Here is a 17,403-nt window from a genome sequence, read left to right as displayed (position 1 = left end):
GATAAATATTTTGGTTCATTTATTTCTGTTTTTATTTCATTTTAGGATTTGATTTTTCTTTTCTCTTTTACTTAATTATATTTTTATATATTAAACATTTACATGGTTAAAAAAGCAAAACCATAGAGTTATCTTGCTTCAATCCTTATTTCTTCTACCCCATTCACACTTACCCTGTTTTTATTGTCATATTCTTTTTTTTTTTTTTTTCGAGACAGATTCTCACTCTGTCACCCAGGCTAGAGTGCAGTGGCCCCATCTTGGCTTACTGCAACCTCTGCCTCCCAGGCTCAAGTGATTCTCCCATCTCAGCCTTTTGAATAGCTGGGACTACAGGTGTGTGCCACAATGCCCGGCTAATTTTTATATTTTTTGTAGCGACAAGGTTTCGCCATGTTGCTCAGGCTGGTCTTGAACCTCCTGAGCTCAAGTGATCTGCCTGCCTTGGCCTCCCGAAGTGCTGAGATTACAGGCGTGAGCCACAGCGCCGGGCCTGTTTTCATATTCTTGAAAATTAAACTCATTTAGTGGCATTTCACTATTCTAAAAGTACAAGGTTATGTTCTCTTAACTGACATTTAAAATGCTTTATCTGCCCTAAGTCACCATTTCTGTATCCAGAGTTCCCCAAAAGTCATTAGATCATTTCTGTAACATTTGGGAGAATGTGACATATGATATCCACACATTTTCTATGTAACTACTTAATATACTATAGCCACATGAAATGGTAAGTCACTCTTATCTCTTCAGTATTTATTGATGTCTTAAGGCAGCCAACTAACATATATTAACAAAAGCTGTATAATCTTTTTCTTCACTGTGTTGCAGTCATTTGAGAGGAAACATACAAAAGAACAATCAGCTAAACAGTATATTAGATTCCAGCCTTGACCCAGTTACTAGTTACTTTTCAAAGAGAAAAGTCACATTTGCTTTCTGTCATTCACACTAATAAATGATGAATGTGGAATAAAATGTTAGCTGTCCCCTAAAAAATAGCATATTTGTTGCAGGCCGGGTGCAGTGGCTCATGCCTGTAATCCAGCACTTTGGGAGGCCAAGGTGGATGGATCACGAGATCAGGAGTTCGAGACCAGCCTGGCCAACACGGTGAAACTCCATCTCTACTAAAAATACAAAAAGTAGCTGGTAGTGATGGCACACACCTATAATCCCAGCTACTCAGGAGGCTGAGGCAGGAGAATCCTTGAACCTGGGAGTCAGAGGTTGCAGTGAATTCTGAGGTCACGCCACTGCACTCCAGCCTGGGCAATAAAGCAAGACTCTGTCTCCAAAAAAAAACAAAAAAAAAAAAAACAAAAATATTTGTTAACTGTGTGTGTGTGTCTGTCTGTCTGTGTCTGTGTATAAGTTTCCAAACTCTTGAACCCTGGGAGTCAGAGGTTGCAGTGAATTCTGAGATCACGCCACTGCATTCCAGCCTGGGCAACAAAGCAAGACTCTGTCTCAAAAAAAAAACAAAAAACAAACAAAATAAAAACATATTCGTTAACTATTTGTGTGTGTGTGTTTGTGTGTGTGTGTCTGTGTCTGTGTATAAGTTTCCAAAGGCTGCTGTAACAAATTACCACAAACTTAGTGGCTTCAAATAGCAGTAACTTATTATTTCACAGTTCTAGCAGCCAGAAGTCCAAAATCAAGGTGTCAGCAGAGTTGTGCCTCTCTGAAGGCTCTGGGGAGAATCTTCCCTTGCATCTTCCAGCTTCTGGTTGCTCCAGGTGTTCCTCGGCTTGAAACGATACCACTCTTCAAATTCACATGGTCTTCTCCTTTACTGTCTTCTCTAGTTGTTTGTTATAAGGACACTTGTCATTGGATTTAGGGCCTATCCTGATAATCCAGGATAATTTCATCTTAATTACATCTGCAAAGAACCTTTTTCCAAATAAGGTTCCATGAATTAGAATATGAACATATCTTTTTGGGAGCCACCTTTCAATCACTAATAAACACACACATGCATGAATGAAGTTGATTTTCATTATTCCCAGTAGTTATGTTCTGTAAAGTTGCAGCAAACACTAATTTAGTAGATTCTGAACCACTTGGCAGTAATGGTTCAGTATTTGTTAAATCAGTGTTAGGAACAATGGTTCAATATTAGCTAAATCTAGCTGAGCGTGGTGGCACACACCTGTGGTCCCAGCTACTCAGGAGGTTGAGGCAGGAAGATTGCTTAAGTCCAGGAGTTCAAGGTGGCAGTGAGCTATGATTGCACCATTGCACTCCAGCCTGGGGAACAGAGTGAGACCCTGTCTCAAAAAAAAAAAAATTAGCTAAATTCATACACACACACAAACACACACTGAGCTCACATAGATTATAATCTTAAATTCTAAAAATAACCCATCCTGGTAGATTCTCTATACTTTACAAAAGAGAAAACGAGGCTCAGGAGTGTCAGGTGACTTGCCTGATGCTGCTCCACTAAAAGGTGCTAGAGTTCAGATTCAAACCCAGTCCAAATTGGCCCCAGAACCAGAGCACTGCTCTGCTCTGCCCCCTACACCTCCATTCTCTGGTCATCTCTGTAGGAGAGCTGCCACAAGAAGGCAGAGTGTTACCTTGTCCTACTTCAGCTGGCAATGGGCAAATGTGGAGCAACTCATATTTTTCACTGCCCTATGCATGTCTGCAAATGACTGTGGAAGTGCCTCGGGTGTTGATTTGTGGATACAAATAAATTTTAGTGAGTAGGCAAATTTGCAAATAGACATTCTGACAATAATGAGAATCAACAATATATAGTATATATGTGTGTATTTTATATATTTTTGGGGTTTTCTTACATGTAACTTTGGGATGATGAATGATGAAACTTTTGAAAGATTGAAAACTCAGTGATCTCGTAACATCCTAAATCAGTGCTTAAAAATGGAATCCCAGGGCCAGGTGTGGTGGCTCATGTCTGTAATCTCAGCATTCAGGAAGTCCAAGGTGGGAGGATCCCTTGAGGCCAGGAGTTCAAGACCAGCCTGGGCAAAATAGCAAGACCCCATCTGTACGAGAAATTTTTAAAATTAACATGGCACGGTAGTGCGCACCGGTAGTCCTAGCTACTCAGGAGGCTGAGGCAGGAGGATCACTTAAGCCCAGGAGTTTGAGGTTACAGTGAGCTATGATTGTGCCACTATACTCCAGCCTAGGCAACAGAGGGAGACCCTGTCTCAAACAAACAAAAAATAGCATCCCATTGGAATGGGGAGTTTATTGCCCTTTCTTTGGTATAAGTTACTTCTCTTAGTCTAAAGGCTATAATTTATCTTAAAACAATACAGTTTATTTGAAAAATCTTGGAATCGATTTTATATTAAAGTATTCACGGAGTGTAGAATTATGCCATGCCTTCTGTTCTAGGTGGATGTGAAATTGGACCCCAAGGATTTGCGAATAGATACATTTCGAGCCAAAGGAGCAGGAGGGCAGCATGTTAATAAAACTGATAGTGCCGTCAGACTTGTCCACATCCCCACAGGTAAGCAAGCCCCTTGGCTTTGTACTTTCAACCCTTTTTCCATCTGACTCAGCATTTGGAAGGAAATAGTCCTATGTGAGTGTCTGGTTCCTTGCACAGCTCTTTAAAAATGTCACCGGGGTTGTGGATCAGGATGGCTATTGTGTTCATATTTCCCTTCTGTTTGGAAAGATTCCTTTCTGAAAAGATGCAGACGGTGAGCAGACCTATTCAGGGAAGCTTCCCAGGTATGCTGGATGGGAGTGAGCAAACAGAGGTGCCCCAGCCTAAATACAGATGAAACACAGAAGCAGCCTTGCACAGTCCACCACCGTGGATATTCTGTCACCTTGTAGCATGACAGCTAACTCCATTAGGCTTTGCTGCACTAATGCTTTTATTTTGAGTATTGGTAATTTTGGTATACTCTGAGGTAGTTTTGCTGTCCGTAATGTGATTTTAAATATTCCTACCGTTTTTCAAATTAAAATTTTATTTAACTCCTTAATTTTTTTAAATTAATTTTTACATTTCATGTATATGGCTTTAAAAGTCTAATGGCAAAGTCCTATAACAAAAAAACCAACAGCTCTCTGGACTTGTTCCCACCCTCTTCCTACTTCCTCTACTCTCAGTTCCCATTTCCTAAAGACAACCACTTTAAATTCTTTTAACTCACTTCTCTAGCTGCAAAAAACAAACAAATGAACCTCTTTTAGCTATTTCTTCTGGTAATTACCTCAGTATTTCTAAATAATAGGCAAATATTGCTCTTCTGACCAACTATAAAGATTATATATTTACATCTTAATGTGGTAGATGAGAATTTTGCCCTTCTTATATACCTTTTCTTCTTCCAAATATTTATCTTTTGGCAAAATTAATTTTCACTGTGTTCATATAATGAACAGATAGTGTTTGACGCTGAGCCCATTAGTATACAGTCCTGTGATTTCATTTCCTAGAGTTAATAATTACCTCATTGATTTTTCATTTGCCTACTTTTCTTTGACTCTGAGTCTGCTTACATCTTCCAAAAGTTGTGTAAAATGAAGTCACTCCAGTGCTCTCTGGAGACTCCATGACAGAGCACTCCATCATCTTGCTTCAGTGTGGACCAGCTGCTCCCCAGGACATTGCACAGGGGTTGTCCTGGTCATCAGCAGTTGGGGAGTTCCTTTCATCTCTGTTCTGTGTTGGATCCTCCCGTTTCTTGGGTTCTATATCATCTTTTCTCTTTGTTACTCTGTCATTTTAACAAAGCTCATCTTTAAGTGGCTTCCTGAGAAAAGATTTGTGACATGTAAATATTTCAAGGCTTTGTAGATCTGAAAATAGCTTTATTCTAACTTCACACTTCATCGATCATTTCATGGAAATAATTTCCCCTTAGAACATTGAAAAGTCTTTTTCATTCCTTGTATTTGTTGCTTTCAGTTTAGAGACTCATGCCTTTCAGCTCTGAAATACTTTCTTCAATACTTTCTTGCATAACATTTTATTTATTCTTCCTGGGATTTCTATTAGTTAGATGTTAGACCTCTTGAATTTGTTTTTTCCTCATATTGTCTGTCACTTTGTTTTTTAGTTCTTTTTCCTACCCTTTTTTCTGATTGTAAAAAAATTATTTTTTTAACTTTTGAGAGCTCTTTCTTGTTCTCAGAATTGTTTTCTCATAGCATCCTTTTCTTATTTTGTTGATACTTATTTCTTTTTTTATTACTGAAGGATATTAATTTTAGTTTCCTTGAAGTTCTCTTCTGCTTTCTGCAGTGTCTCTGTTTCTTCTGAGTTTATTTTTGTTTCGTTCTTGCTTTACTTTTCTTTTTTTTCTTTTTGAGACAAGGCCTTGGCCTGTTGCCCAGGCTGGAGTACAGTGGTGTGATCACAGCTCACTGCAGCTGTGACTTTCCCAGGCTCAGGTGACCCTCCCACCTCAGCACCACTCCCCCATCCCAGCTTCCTGGTAGCTGGAACTACAGGCGCTTGCCACCATGCCTGGCTAATTTTTGCTTTTTTTTTTTTTTTTTTTGGTAGACACCAGGTTTCTCCACATTGCCCAAGCTGGTCTCCAACTCCTCGGCTCAAGTGATCTGCCTGCCTCAGCATCCCAAAGTGTTGGGATAACAGACATGAGCCACCACACTCAGCCCATTCTTACTTTCATGTTGGAAATTTCTAGGAATTCTTGGCTGTCTGTACATATTTAAGAGCCAGGTTCTGAAGCTCTGAGTGCACTTATCCACATACCCATTAGTGAGTTCCACTGTGGAGCAGTTAGAGGATTAATCAGCTTTTTTATTAGGGACCCCCAGATGTCTATATCTGTAGACCTTTTCTCTTGTGAGTTTGTTTTCTCCTGAGAAGGATCTTCCAGGATACAGCTGAGAGTAAGGTCAAGGTCTCACCTTTCTTTTTTTTTTTTTTCTTTTCTTTTTTTTTTTTTTTATTGATCATTCTTGGGTGTTTCTCGCAGAGGGGGATTTGGCAGGGTCACAGGACAATAGTGGAGGGAAGGTCAGCAGATAAACAAGTGAACAAAGGTCTCTGGTTTTCCTAGGCAGAGGACCCTGCGGCCTTCCGCAGTGTTTGTGTCCCTGGGTACTTGAGATTAGGGAGTGGTAATGACTCTTAAGGAGCATGCTGCCTTCAAGCATCTGTTTAACAAAGCACATCTTGCACCGCCCTTAATCCATTCAACCCTGAGTGGATACAGCACATGTTTCAGAGAGCACAGGGTTGGGGGTAAGGTCACAGATCTACAGGATCCCAAGGCAGAAGAATTTTTCTTAGTACAGAACAAAATGAAAAGTCTCTCATGTCTACCTCTTTCTACACAGACAGGGCAACCATCCGATTTCTCAATCTTTTCCCCACCTTTCCCCCCTTTCTATTCCACAAAACCACCATTGTCATCATGGTCCATTCTCAATGAGCTGTTGGGTACACCTCCCAGACGGGGTGGTGGCCGGGCAGAGGGGCTCCTCACTTCCCAGTAGGGGCGGCCGGGCAGAGGCGCCCCTCACCTCCCAGACGGGGCAGCTGGCCAGGCGGGGGGCTGACCCCCCCCACCTCCCTCCCGGACGGGGCGGCTGGCTGGGCAGAGGGGCTCCTCACTTCCCAGTAGGGGCGGCCGGGCAGAGGCGCCCCTCACCTCCCAGACGGGGCAGCTGGCCGGGCGGGCGACTGACCCCCCCACCTCCCTCCCGGATGGCGCGGCTGGCCGGGTGGGGGGCTGACCCCCCCACCTCCCTCCCGGACGGGGCGGCTGGCTGGGCAGAGGGGCTCCTCACTTCCCAGTAGGGGTGGCCAGGCAGAGGCGCCCCTCACTTCCCGGGTGGGGCAGCTGGCCGGGCGGGGGGCTGACCCCCCCACCTCCCTCTTGGACGGGGCGGCTGGCCGGGCAGAGGGGCTCCTCACTTCCCAGTAGGGGCGGCCAGGCAGAGGCGCCCCTCACCTCCCGGACGGGGTGGCTGGCCGGGCGAGGTGCTGACCCCCCCCACCTCCCTCCCAGACGGGGCGGCTGGCCGGGCGGGGGGCTGACCCCCCCACCTCCCTCCCAGACGGGGCGGCTGGCTGGGCAGAGGGGCTCCTCACTTCCCAGTAGGGGCGGCCGGGCAGAGGCGCCCCTCACCTCCCGGACGGGGCGGCTGGCCGGGCGGGGGGCTGACCCCCCCACCTCCCTCCCGGACGGGGCGGCTGGCCGGGCGGGGGCTGACCCCCCACCTCCCTCCTGGACCGGGCGGCTGGCCGGGCGGAGGGCTGACCCCCCCACCTCCCTCCCGGATGGGGCGGCTGCCGGGCAGAGACGCTCCTCACTTCCCAGACGGGGTGGCTGCTGGGCGGAGGGCCTCCTCACTTCTCAGACCGGGCGGCTGCCGGGTGGAGGGGTTCCTCACTTCTCAGACGGGGCGGTTGCCAAGCAGAGGGTCTCCTCCCTTCTCAGACGGGGCAGCCGGGCAGAGACGCTCCTCACATCCCAGACGGGGCGGCAGGGCAGAGGTGCTCCCCACATCTCAGACGATGGGCGGCCGGGCAGAGATGCTCCTCACTTCCCAGATGGGATGGCGGCCGGGAAGAGGCGCTCCTCACTTCCTAGATGGGATGGCGGCCAGGCAGAGACGCTCCTCACTTTCCAGACTAGGCAGCCAGGCAGAGGGGCTCCTCACATCCCAGACGATGGGCGGCCAGGCAGAGACGCTCCTCACTTCCCAGACGGGGTGGCTGCCAGGCAGAGGCTGCAATCTCGGCACTTTGGGAGGCCAAGGCAGGCTGCTGGGAGGTGGAGGTTGTAGTGAGCCGAGATCACGCCACTGCACTCCAGCCTGGGCACCATTGAGCACTGAGTGAAGGAGACTCCGTCTGCAATCCCGGCACCTCGAGAGGCCGAGGCTGGCGGATCACTCGCGGTTAGGAGCTGGAGACCAGCCCGGCCAACACAGCGAAACCCCGTCTCCACCAAAAAAATACGAAAACCAGTCAGGCGTGGTGGCGCGCGCCTGCAATCGCAGGCACTCGGCAGGCTGAGGCAGGAGAATCAGGCAGGGAGGTTGCAGTGAGCCGAGATGGCAGCAGTACCGTCCAGCTTCGGCTCGGCATCAGAGGGAGACCGTGGAAAGAGAGGGAGAGGGAGACTGTGGGGAGAGGGAGACCGGAGGGAGGGGGAGGGGGAGGGAGAGGGGTCTCACCTTTCAATAGCAGTTGTTTACTTAATCCTCTTGTCTTCCCGCCCATACTCCACACTTGCCCTCCCTTATAACTAGTCCCAGGTCTGGAATTTTCCTGATTTAATTATCCAGAAATATACCTCCTGCCTTCTGCAGATTGAGGAAGGAGACTTGAGGATCTATTTGTTATTATAGGCTTTCTGTATTTAGCCCTAGCTCCTCAAGCCTGACTTCTGAAATACCTGGTGTCTCTATTTCTGAGCCTTTCTGGCACTTAGCAGGGCAAAGTGGCCAGTTTCTGGTCAGCATCTCCCTCTACAGGGAATTAAGTCTCACCTTCCTTCCAGCTGCTAAGTCATTTACCATTCTTCCATCCACTTTCTGTCTTTAATAGATCATGTTTGGGGATTATATATATCACCTAGTTTTATTTCAGATGGAGTTTGTGTTTCTGTTCTTTGTTCTTGTTGTAGTGTGATTTTAAAAAAAAGGGGGGTGGGGGCCAGGTGCAGTGGCTCACGCCTGTAATCCCAGCACTTTGGGAGGCTGAGGCAGGCAGATCACCTGAGGGTCAGGAGTTTGAGACTAGCCTGGCCAAAATGGTGAAACCCTGTCTCTACTAAAAATACAAAAAAATTAGCTGGGCGTAGTAGTGTATGCCTGTAGTCCCAGCTACTGGGGAGGCTGAGGCAGGAGAATCAGTTGAACCCAGGAAGCAGAGGTTGCAGTGAGCCGAGATCATGCCATTGCACTTCAGCCTGGGCAACAAGAGCAAAACTCAGTCTCAAAAAAAAAAAAAGGGAAACCATCTTGAAGTCAGACATGATTATGATTGCTTGTATTGTTTGTTGTATGAAAAGTTAAAACAACCTAAATATCCAACAATAGGATAATTTCATACTTTCTCTTAAGTTTCCTTTATTGATTTTTATTCCATAGGAAACTGTTAAAAAAAAAAAAAAAAAAAAGGCCCGGTGCAGTGGCTCACGCCTGTAATCCCAGCACTTTGGGAGGCCAAGGCAGACAGATCACCTGAGGTCGGGAGTTCAAGACCAGCCTGACCAGCATGGAGAAACCCCATCTCTACTAAAAATACAAAATTAGCTGGGCCTGGTGGTGCATGCCTGTAATCCCAGCTCCTCGGGAGGCTGAGGCAGGAGAATCGCTTGAACCTGGGAGGCAGAGGTTGCAGTGAACTGAGATCACGCCATTGCACTCCAGCCTGGGCAACAAGAGTGAAACTCCGTCTCAAAAAAAAAAAAGAAAAGAATATATGCATGAGCAAAAGAACATAAAACATCCGTAATAATAACCCAGTAACCATTGTTGGCATATATCTTTGGTATACATCCTTTCAAATTCTTTTCTGTACATATAAAAATATGCCATTTTTTTCCCCAAAAATGAAGTTATACTTTTTTTTTTTTCTTAGATGGAGTCTAGCTCTGTCACTCAGGCTGGCATGCAGTGGCCAGTGAACCTTGGTTCACTGCAACCTCTGCCTCCAGTGTTCAAGCTATTCTCCTGCATCAGCCTCCCAGGTAGCTGAGACTATGGGTGTGCACCACCACACCTGGCTAATTTTTGTATTTTTAGTAGAGACGTAGTTTCACCATGTTGGCCAGGCTGGTCTCGAACTCCTGACCTAGAGTGATCTGCCCACCTCGGCCTCCCAAAGTGCTGGGATTACAGGCATGAGCCACCATGCCCGTCCTGAGGTTATACTTTTTGTAACTTGCCATAATTTATTTCAACAATCCATAAATTGTTGAATACTTAATGTGTTTCACCTAAACCCTGTATTGTTGGATATCATTCTATATTATACACAGTCCAGAACAGTAATAATTAGCTTAAGCTGAATTAAAAATTAAAATGGGTAAAAAATTGGGTAAAAGGTGATCAAAACTCTGACAAACCAGAATACTTTAAAACTTAAAGTTGTAAAACCACCCTATGTAGCCATAAATTGCTGACTTTACAAAAAGTGACTTACAGAGAGTAGAACTGTGGTTATTAGAGACTAGGAAGGGTAAGGGGGAGGGGAGGATAGAGAGAGGTTGGGTAAAGGATACAGAATTACAGCTGGATAGGAGGAATTAGTCCTGGTGTTCTGTAGCACTATAGCATGAATATGGTTAATATAGATTTATTTATTGCATATTTTCAGAAAGCTAGAAGATTTTGAATGTTCACAACACAAATGATAAATAAATTTTGAGGTGATGGATGTGCTAATTACCCTGATTTGATCATTCCACATTGTATCGAAATACCACTCTATATCCCATAAATATGTACAATTATTACATGTCAACTAACAATAAAGGGAAAAGAAAGTGACTTATCATTGTGCTGCCAGACTTACCTTGGGCCAATTATTTTTTAGCCACTTAGATCTGAGTCTTTGGTTTCAAAGAGGCCTGAAGCCCTACCCTCAAACCTTCCCTTTAGGCAAGCAAGGCATGTCAAGACCTAACCCTTATGAAGCCATGCAGTTATGACCAAGTGATTTCTTCAGCCTACTTCTTCCATATTTTGAGGATTGCCATGGTTTCAGCATCTGCTTCAAGGAAAACTCAGCCTTTCTTCCATTTCTCCCATTCTTTCTTCCATACTAAGACCTTAGACTAGGAACCGTCCCTGCTAGAATTCAAAGTGAGAACTATATAGCTCATTCTTCTATTTTCTCCATGTCATGGAAGAATCCTATTTTTTTTCTCACCACTGCTTCTAGATAATTTCATTTTCCACCATTGGAAGAGTTATTCATAGGGGTATGGTTAAATGTTTATACAGGGGAATATTACCTTTCTTGGGAAAATTTATCCCAAGATAAGGATGAAGACAAATGAATATTTTGTGCATTAAAGTGGGCTTTTTAGTTTATTACCAGTTGGTGAGTAAAAGATGGCCTCTGTAATTCTTTGTTTTTCTTTCTTTCTTTCTTTTGAGACTGGGTCTTGCTCTGTTGTCCAGGCTAGAGTGCAGTGGCATGATCATAGCTCACTGACTGTAACCTCGAACTCTTGGCTCAAGCCATCCTCCTACCTCAGCCCCCTGAGTAGCTGGGACTATAGGTGCAGCTACCACGCTGGCTAGTTTTTGTATTTTTAGTAGAGACGAAATCTTGCTGTGTTGCCCAGGCTGGTCTCAGAACTTCTGGCCTCAAATAATCCACCCGCCTTTGCCTCCCAAAGTGCTGGGGTTGCCGGTGTGAGCCATCGTGCCCAGCCCCCTTCTATTATTCAATACACCTTTCCTCCCTCTACATCTTCTATTCTTAAGGGAGTACTCATTATTAAATACTCCTCTATAGAAAGTACATTATAATAAAATACATAATAAAGTGATTCCCTTAGGAATTACTGAGCTGGAAAGTAATAGTTTTGATCTAAAAGTTCTAACCTGAGTGAGTAGATAGGAATAATACAGGTGCTTAGGCAAAAATCAGTACAGATCAGCTGACAAGAAGAGGAATGTGGAGGAGAGCTCATGAAAGCCTGGCCATCTTAAAATGGAAATGTTCATATTCTTTTGGGTAGTACAAAAAGGATACAAGAGTCAAGGAAACTCCAGACAAATACCTGGAAGATAAGGGCCAGCCAGTGCCCCCAGTCCAACCAGATGGCCGCAGTAAAGCAGTCAGGAAGTGATTAAACTAGTAGAGGTGAAACCTCAGTGCCCTACTAAAAGTATTAGCAGGTAGTGACTGTAGCTTATTTAGACAGGCAGAAAACATAGTTCAGAGAATAGAACTTTATAGAAATTCTTTACATCGCCAGCAAAATATTTACCACTGTATCGGTGCAGATAGGCTAAGCTAATGGGGCTTTTGGTTTTTAGTTTCTGTGATTCAGAAAGAAAATCCCTTTCTCCTCTAATGTACTGAGGAGCAGGATTAGACACGGACCTCAGAGTGGTAGCTGCAAAGTTAAGAACAACACAGCCTCAAGAAGTGATCGTTTCAGAGCTGGATTTGGACCAGGAACTGGACTACACAGTGGGCCAAACCCACCCAAATGCAGAAGCTGGCCAGCCAAAACTTGTGTGTGGTTAGATGTATTGATTAGCTGGACCCCAGCTAACTTAGACTACGCAGAACAACTTAGAAATTTAGAACTCAGAAAACTCAGAAACATTCACTATAAATTCTTCTTTTTAAAGACTCTGAGTAGCGTCTTTTCATTGGCTTTTTTTTTTTTTTTTTTGGTTTTTGTTGTTGTTGTTGTTTTTGTTTTTAACGGAGTCTCGCTCTGTCGCCAGGCATAATCTCGGCTCATTGCAACCTCCGCCTCCCAGGTTCAAGCGATTCTCCTGCCTCAGCCTCCCAAGTAGCTGGGACTACAGGCACATGCCACCACGCCTGGCTAATTTTTTGTGTTTTTAGAGATGGGGTTTCGCTGTGTTATCCAGTATGGTCTCGATCTCCTGACCTTGTGATCCACCCGCCTTGCCTTCCCAAAATCCTCGGATTACAGGTGTGAGCCACTGTGCCCAGCCATTATAAAGGTATTTTTAAAACCTCAGCTCTGTGTATATTTGTGACTGAAAGGGGAAAAGGCAAGTTCTTCTTGAGTTGGACAGAGAATGGAGCAGCGCAGTATAGGGAGTAGCAGTAGTTTGCTGTTTGTTGAGCTGCAGAAATGCCCGGATGAGCTAGGAGGAAGAGGCCAAGCTCGGGGACAGGTAATCATCTGTGGATGCTGCTGCTTTCTGGGTGCTCATACGGAGTTCTCATTTACATATCAGAATCTAAAGAGCCAACTACAGCTATAATCATAACCCAGCTAGTTTCTGAAGTGTGCTAAACCTAAAATGTTTGTATCTTTTGTGATCTTTTCCTGATTAACCTGTCTCATTTAACTGTTCCTTGGTTCTATCTTAATTTGGTGGAAGCTACAGTTTACCTTCTGATCCCTGTTATTTTTCAGGGCTAGTAGTAGAATGCCAACAAGAAAGATCACAGATAAAAAATAAAGAAATAGCCTTTCGTGTGTTGAGAGCTAGACTCTACCAGCAGATTATTGAGAAAGACAAGCGTCAGCAACAAAGTGCTAGAAAACTGCAGGTAAGATTTACTTGGTATAATAATTTAGTGACTGTTTAAAGAAAAGTCATTTTCTGTAGAGAATGCAGTGTTTGTTCTTGCTTAAATGGGAATGTTTTAGAGCATAGAGAAATGTGCTCCTTTGTAAATAAGCAGTAACTCAGTACAAATGAACTGATGAGTTATGGCTAAACTTGGGCATACCAGTTTGCAAGTTAGTAAATGTAAGATGTATAAACTAAAAATTATTTCTTAGTTGTTTCCCTCTTGTGTTTATATCATTACTGTCTTAAGAAGAAAATGGTTTATAAGACAAATAATTCTTTGAGAATTAAGAACGTTTTTTATTTCTAAAAATTAAAACCTATGCTTGTACTATAACTCTATGTGAGATCAAATACAAATGGCACTGCAAAAAACTGGGAACAGTGAATACTACTGATGGAGACTAGGGACAAGGGGTAGAAAGGAAATTTATCTTTCATTATGTACCATTTGGTACTTTTTGAATTTTGTACAATATATATGGTATAGTGTTACTTTTTCAAATAGATAAATAGATGAATTCTAAGCAAAATGAATAAATGTCATTATTTTAAGTAAACCTAATATATAATTTAAATTCTTTTTTTTTTTTTTTTTTTTAATGACGGAGTCTCGCTCTGTCACCAGGCTGGAGTGCAGTGGCGTAATCTTGGCTCACTGCAGCCTCTACCTCCCTGGTTCAAGCGATTCTCCTGCCTCAGCCTCCTGAGTAGCTGGGATTACAGGCACGTGCCATTACACCTGGCTATGCTACAGTAATTTAAATTTGGAAGATTTTGTGGCCTTTTAGGATAATGAATTGTCTAAACCTAAGCATTAGTTATACTTTTCATCTAGATGTGTCCTAGCTTTTTCACACTTTCACGTTTCTAGCTTTCTTTACCTACACGCTAACTTGCAGGTAATAAAAGTGACAGGATAAATAATATTAACACTATTAGTGGTAATCCCAGATTGTAGCGCATCATCAGTGTATACACTTGCAGATAGGAATGCTCATTTACAAACCATAACTTATTTTTGTTTTTAACAAGCAAACAATATACCCTGGGTACACACCATCACTTCTTGGTAAATAAGTGATAACCACAGACACTATGAACTCCGCCACATTTGAATTTTAAAAAGACATTTGGATTTACTTGCCGTTTAACATTTTGGCACCAGCCGTTGCACAGAGTTTTTTTTTGTTTGTTTTGTTTTTTTTTTGAGACAGATTCTCTCTGTCACCCAGGCTAGAGTGCAGTGGCACGATCTTGGCTCACTGCAACCTCTGCCTCCCGGGTTCAAGCGATTCTTGTGCCTCAGCTTCCCGAGTGGCTGGGATTACAGACATGCACCACTATGCCTGGTTCATTTTTGTATTTTTTACAGAGATGGGTTTTTGTCATGTTGGCCAGGCTGGTGTCGAACTCCTGGCCTCATGTGATCTGCCCACCTGAGCCTCCTGAAGTGCTGGGATTATAGGTGTGAGCCACTGCACCCAGCCCACAAACTAATTTTTAAAATAGGTATTCAAGATTGGCTTTATGCAAATTGTTCATGTGTCTTCTTCAGTAGTCTGATTGACGAGCCAAAAAAGACGTCACTGCCTCTTGAATAACTTATCCACCTACCTGAAATGTTTTAATAGGGATTTCTAAGGCTTAGAAGTTTTTTTCTTCAACAAAGATATACACTTGGCTTTTATACAGAAGGCATTATGCCACATTCCCAATCCTGGTTCCACTGATCACCTAACAAGCTTTCGTAGATGCCCAGGCCCCACCCCAGAGATTCTGATGTAACTGATCTGGAGTGAGGTCCTGGCCATTAATATGGTGCTTTGGGACAGTGGTTTCCAAACTTGGCTGATTGTCAGAAGAGATGATCTGGGATGTTCTCAAAATACATAATTCTGATCCATTATATCTGAGGTTGGGCTTAGGAATCCATAATTTAAAAAAATTCTTCTAATGGTCAGGAGTTTAGTTTCATATCACTTGCCTTAGGGTTTAAGACAATAAGTTATAGAAATATCTTATTTTAAAAAGTGACAGCAATTGAGACAGGGTGCTGTGTATATCAGGTGTTGGGGAGGTGGAGGAGATGAGCAGACTAAGAAGAATGCAAATAACTGTAGCATGAGACAAACTGTGGTGTGCCATGAAGAACATTCCAAGTACAATGGATTTCAGGGAAGAAGAGAATGTATTTCAATTGCTGGGGCCAGAAAGGCAGAAATGGTAGGAGAGTATTAGAGAAGGGCATCCCTTGAGATGATATTTTATAGCAGAGATAACCGACACACACATAATAATGACATAGTATTATTAGTGGCATTATGGAGATTAACGTAATTTTCAGAAATAACATTGGGAAGATTGGCCACGTTACAAAGTACCTTGAATGCTGAGTTGAGTTGTGTCTGCTCAGTAGACAAGAAGGAACCAAAGAAAATTTATCAGAAAACTGTACTGTAGGAAGAGTAAGCAGGGCAGCACAATGTGAGCAAAAAAATGGGAGATTAATCAGGAGATTTTTGCAGAATTGGAGGTGAACATAATGAGTCCATGAGTGAGAGTAGAAATGGAAAGGGCAGGATATAATAAGAGACCCATGAAACCAATTGGAAATGGGCAGTTGGAGAATGGGATGAATTGAAGATGGTCTCTCCCCCCGTGTGCATCTTTGTCAAAGCCTGGCATAGTAAACTCAGACCCACAAAATGTTTGATAAATTGCAGAATGTCAGAATTTTCTACTTGGATAAAAGAGAATACATGGTACTGTCATTTATAGAAACCAGGAGGAGGAACTGATTGGAGTGGAAAGATGATTAATTTGATTTTAAGGATTTGGAGTTTGAAATATCAAAGAAACATTCCTTCTTATTCTATAACTGAGCTCTACAAACCTGTAGTATTAAACATTAAGTTCTGCCCATTCTTTTTCTTTGTCATTTTGTATATATGACTTTTAGAAAGTATCTAAATTGTTGAAATGGTCATTTGCCAAGTGCTTTTTCCATTGTAATGAAGACATTTATAAAGGTAAAATACAAATTGCTTTTTGTTATGGCACAGGTGGGAACAAGAGCCCAGTCAGAGCGAATTCGGACATATAATTTCACCCAGGATAGAGTCAGTGACCACAGGATAGCATATGAAGTTCGTGATATTAAGGTAATACTACTGAGTATGCTTTGCCTACCTTTGATTTCAGAAGAAAATATAGTCAAATTCTAGAACCTATATGTAGATATTACCAAGTATATCTAAAATATTACCAAGTAATTTAAATCATTAAGCCACCCTAAAATTTACAAACACTTTTATTAGTTTGCTGGTTAAAAAAAAACGAACTTTATGCCATTTTGAAACAATGGTCTTCCCTAAATTCCAAATTCTTCGTTATGCAATCACAATGCATGAACGTATACTCAGTCTGCATATATACATGGGTATTGGTTTTCTATTGCCAGGTAACAAATTACCACAAATATAGCAACTTAAAGCAGTACCCATGATTAAAGTATTATCTCATGATTTCTGTAGGTCAGAAATCTAGGAACAACTGAGCTTAGTTATCTTCTCAGGATCTCACAAGGCTGAAATCAAGGCATGGCCAGGCTCCATACTCTTCTGGAGCTTGGGGTCCTCTTCCAAGTTTATGTGGTTGCCAGCAGAATGCCATTGCCTTCGATTGTAGGACTGAAGCCCCCATTCCCTTGCTGACAGTCAGCTGGAGGCTGCTTTTCAGCACGTCAATACTGTTGGAAGTTGTTTCCCAGTGGCTACCTCCAGAGACTCTCTCCCATTTTGAATCTCTTCTTGCAGGAATGACTCGGGCCTTTTTAAGGGCTCACCTGTTTAGGTCAAGCTCACCTGGATAATGTTCCTTTTGATTAACTCAAAGTCAACTGCTTAGTCACCTAGGCACTAGAATGATACTCCATCATTTTCACAGGTCCTGTCTGCACTGAGAGGGAGTTATTCACAGTGTGTACACCAGGGGGCATCTTAGAATTCTCCCTACCACAATGTGTCTTCATTAGATTGAGGTGTTACAGTTAGGCTGTTGGGGAAAAGACTCGGTCAAGATTGTTCGAACATTAACCTATCTAAATCGCATCCAGCAAAGACCACTGACATAAATATATAAATATATTAATGATAAAGCACA

At 43.1% G+C, this 17,403-nt stretch overlaps 1 protein-coding gene and 1 long non-coding RNA gene across 8 annotated transcripts in view; one reads left to right on the top strand and one right to left on the bottom strand.

Annotated features, from left to right (window-relative positions):
- MTRF1 (mitochondrial translation release factor 1) overlaps nt 1-17,403 on the top strand; it is a 49,764-nt gene that overhangs the window by 26,460 nt on the left and 5,901 nt on the right. For 5 of the 7 annotated variants that reach the window (XM_063792478.1, XM_063792479.1, XM_063792482.1 and 2 more), the window contains 3 exons: nt 3,382-3,499; nt 13,080-13,216; nt 16,305-16,403. In XM_063792478.1, coding sequence (XP_063648548.1) covers nt 3,382-3,499; nt 13,080-13,216; nt 16,305-16,403 — 354 coding nt within the window. The remainder of the gene's footprint in view (nt 1-3,381; nt 3,500-13,079; nt 13,217-16,304; nt 16,404-17,403) is intronic. The other 2 variants (XM_054664902.2, XM_063792484.1) reach the window with 1 other exon arrangement.
- Nucleotides 744-17,403, bottom strand: part of LOC129136723 (uncharacterized) — a 111,034-nt gene continuing 94,374 nt past the window's right edge. The window contains exon 4 of the long non-coding RNA XR_010150665.1: nt 744-2,276. This is a non-coding gene — a long non-coding RNA (uncharacterized LOC129136723). The remainder of the gene's footprint in view (nt 2,277-17,403) is intronic.

Source organism: Pan troglodytes, chromosome 14 (genome assembly GCF_028858775.2).
Source record: "Pan troglodytes isolate AG18354 chromosome 14, NHGRI_mPanTro3-v2.0_pri, whole genome shotgun sequence".
Classification (NCBI taxonomy): domain Eukaryota; kingdom Metazoa; phylum Chordata; class Mammalia; order Primates; family Hominidae; genus Pan; species Pan troglodytes.
Note: the sequence above shows the minus strand (reverse complement) of the source record. Positions and strands in the feature narration are given on the sequence as shown.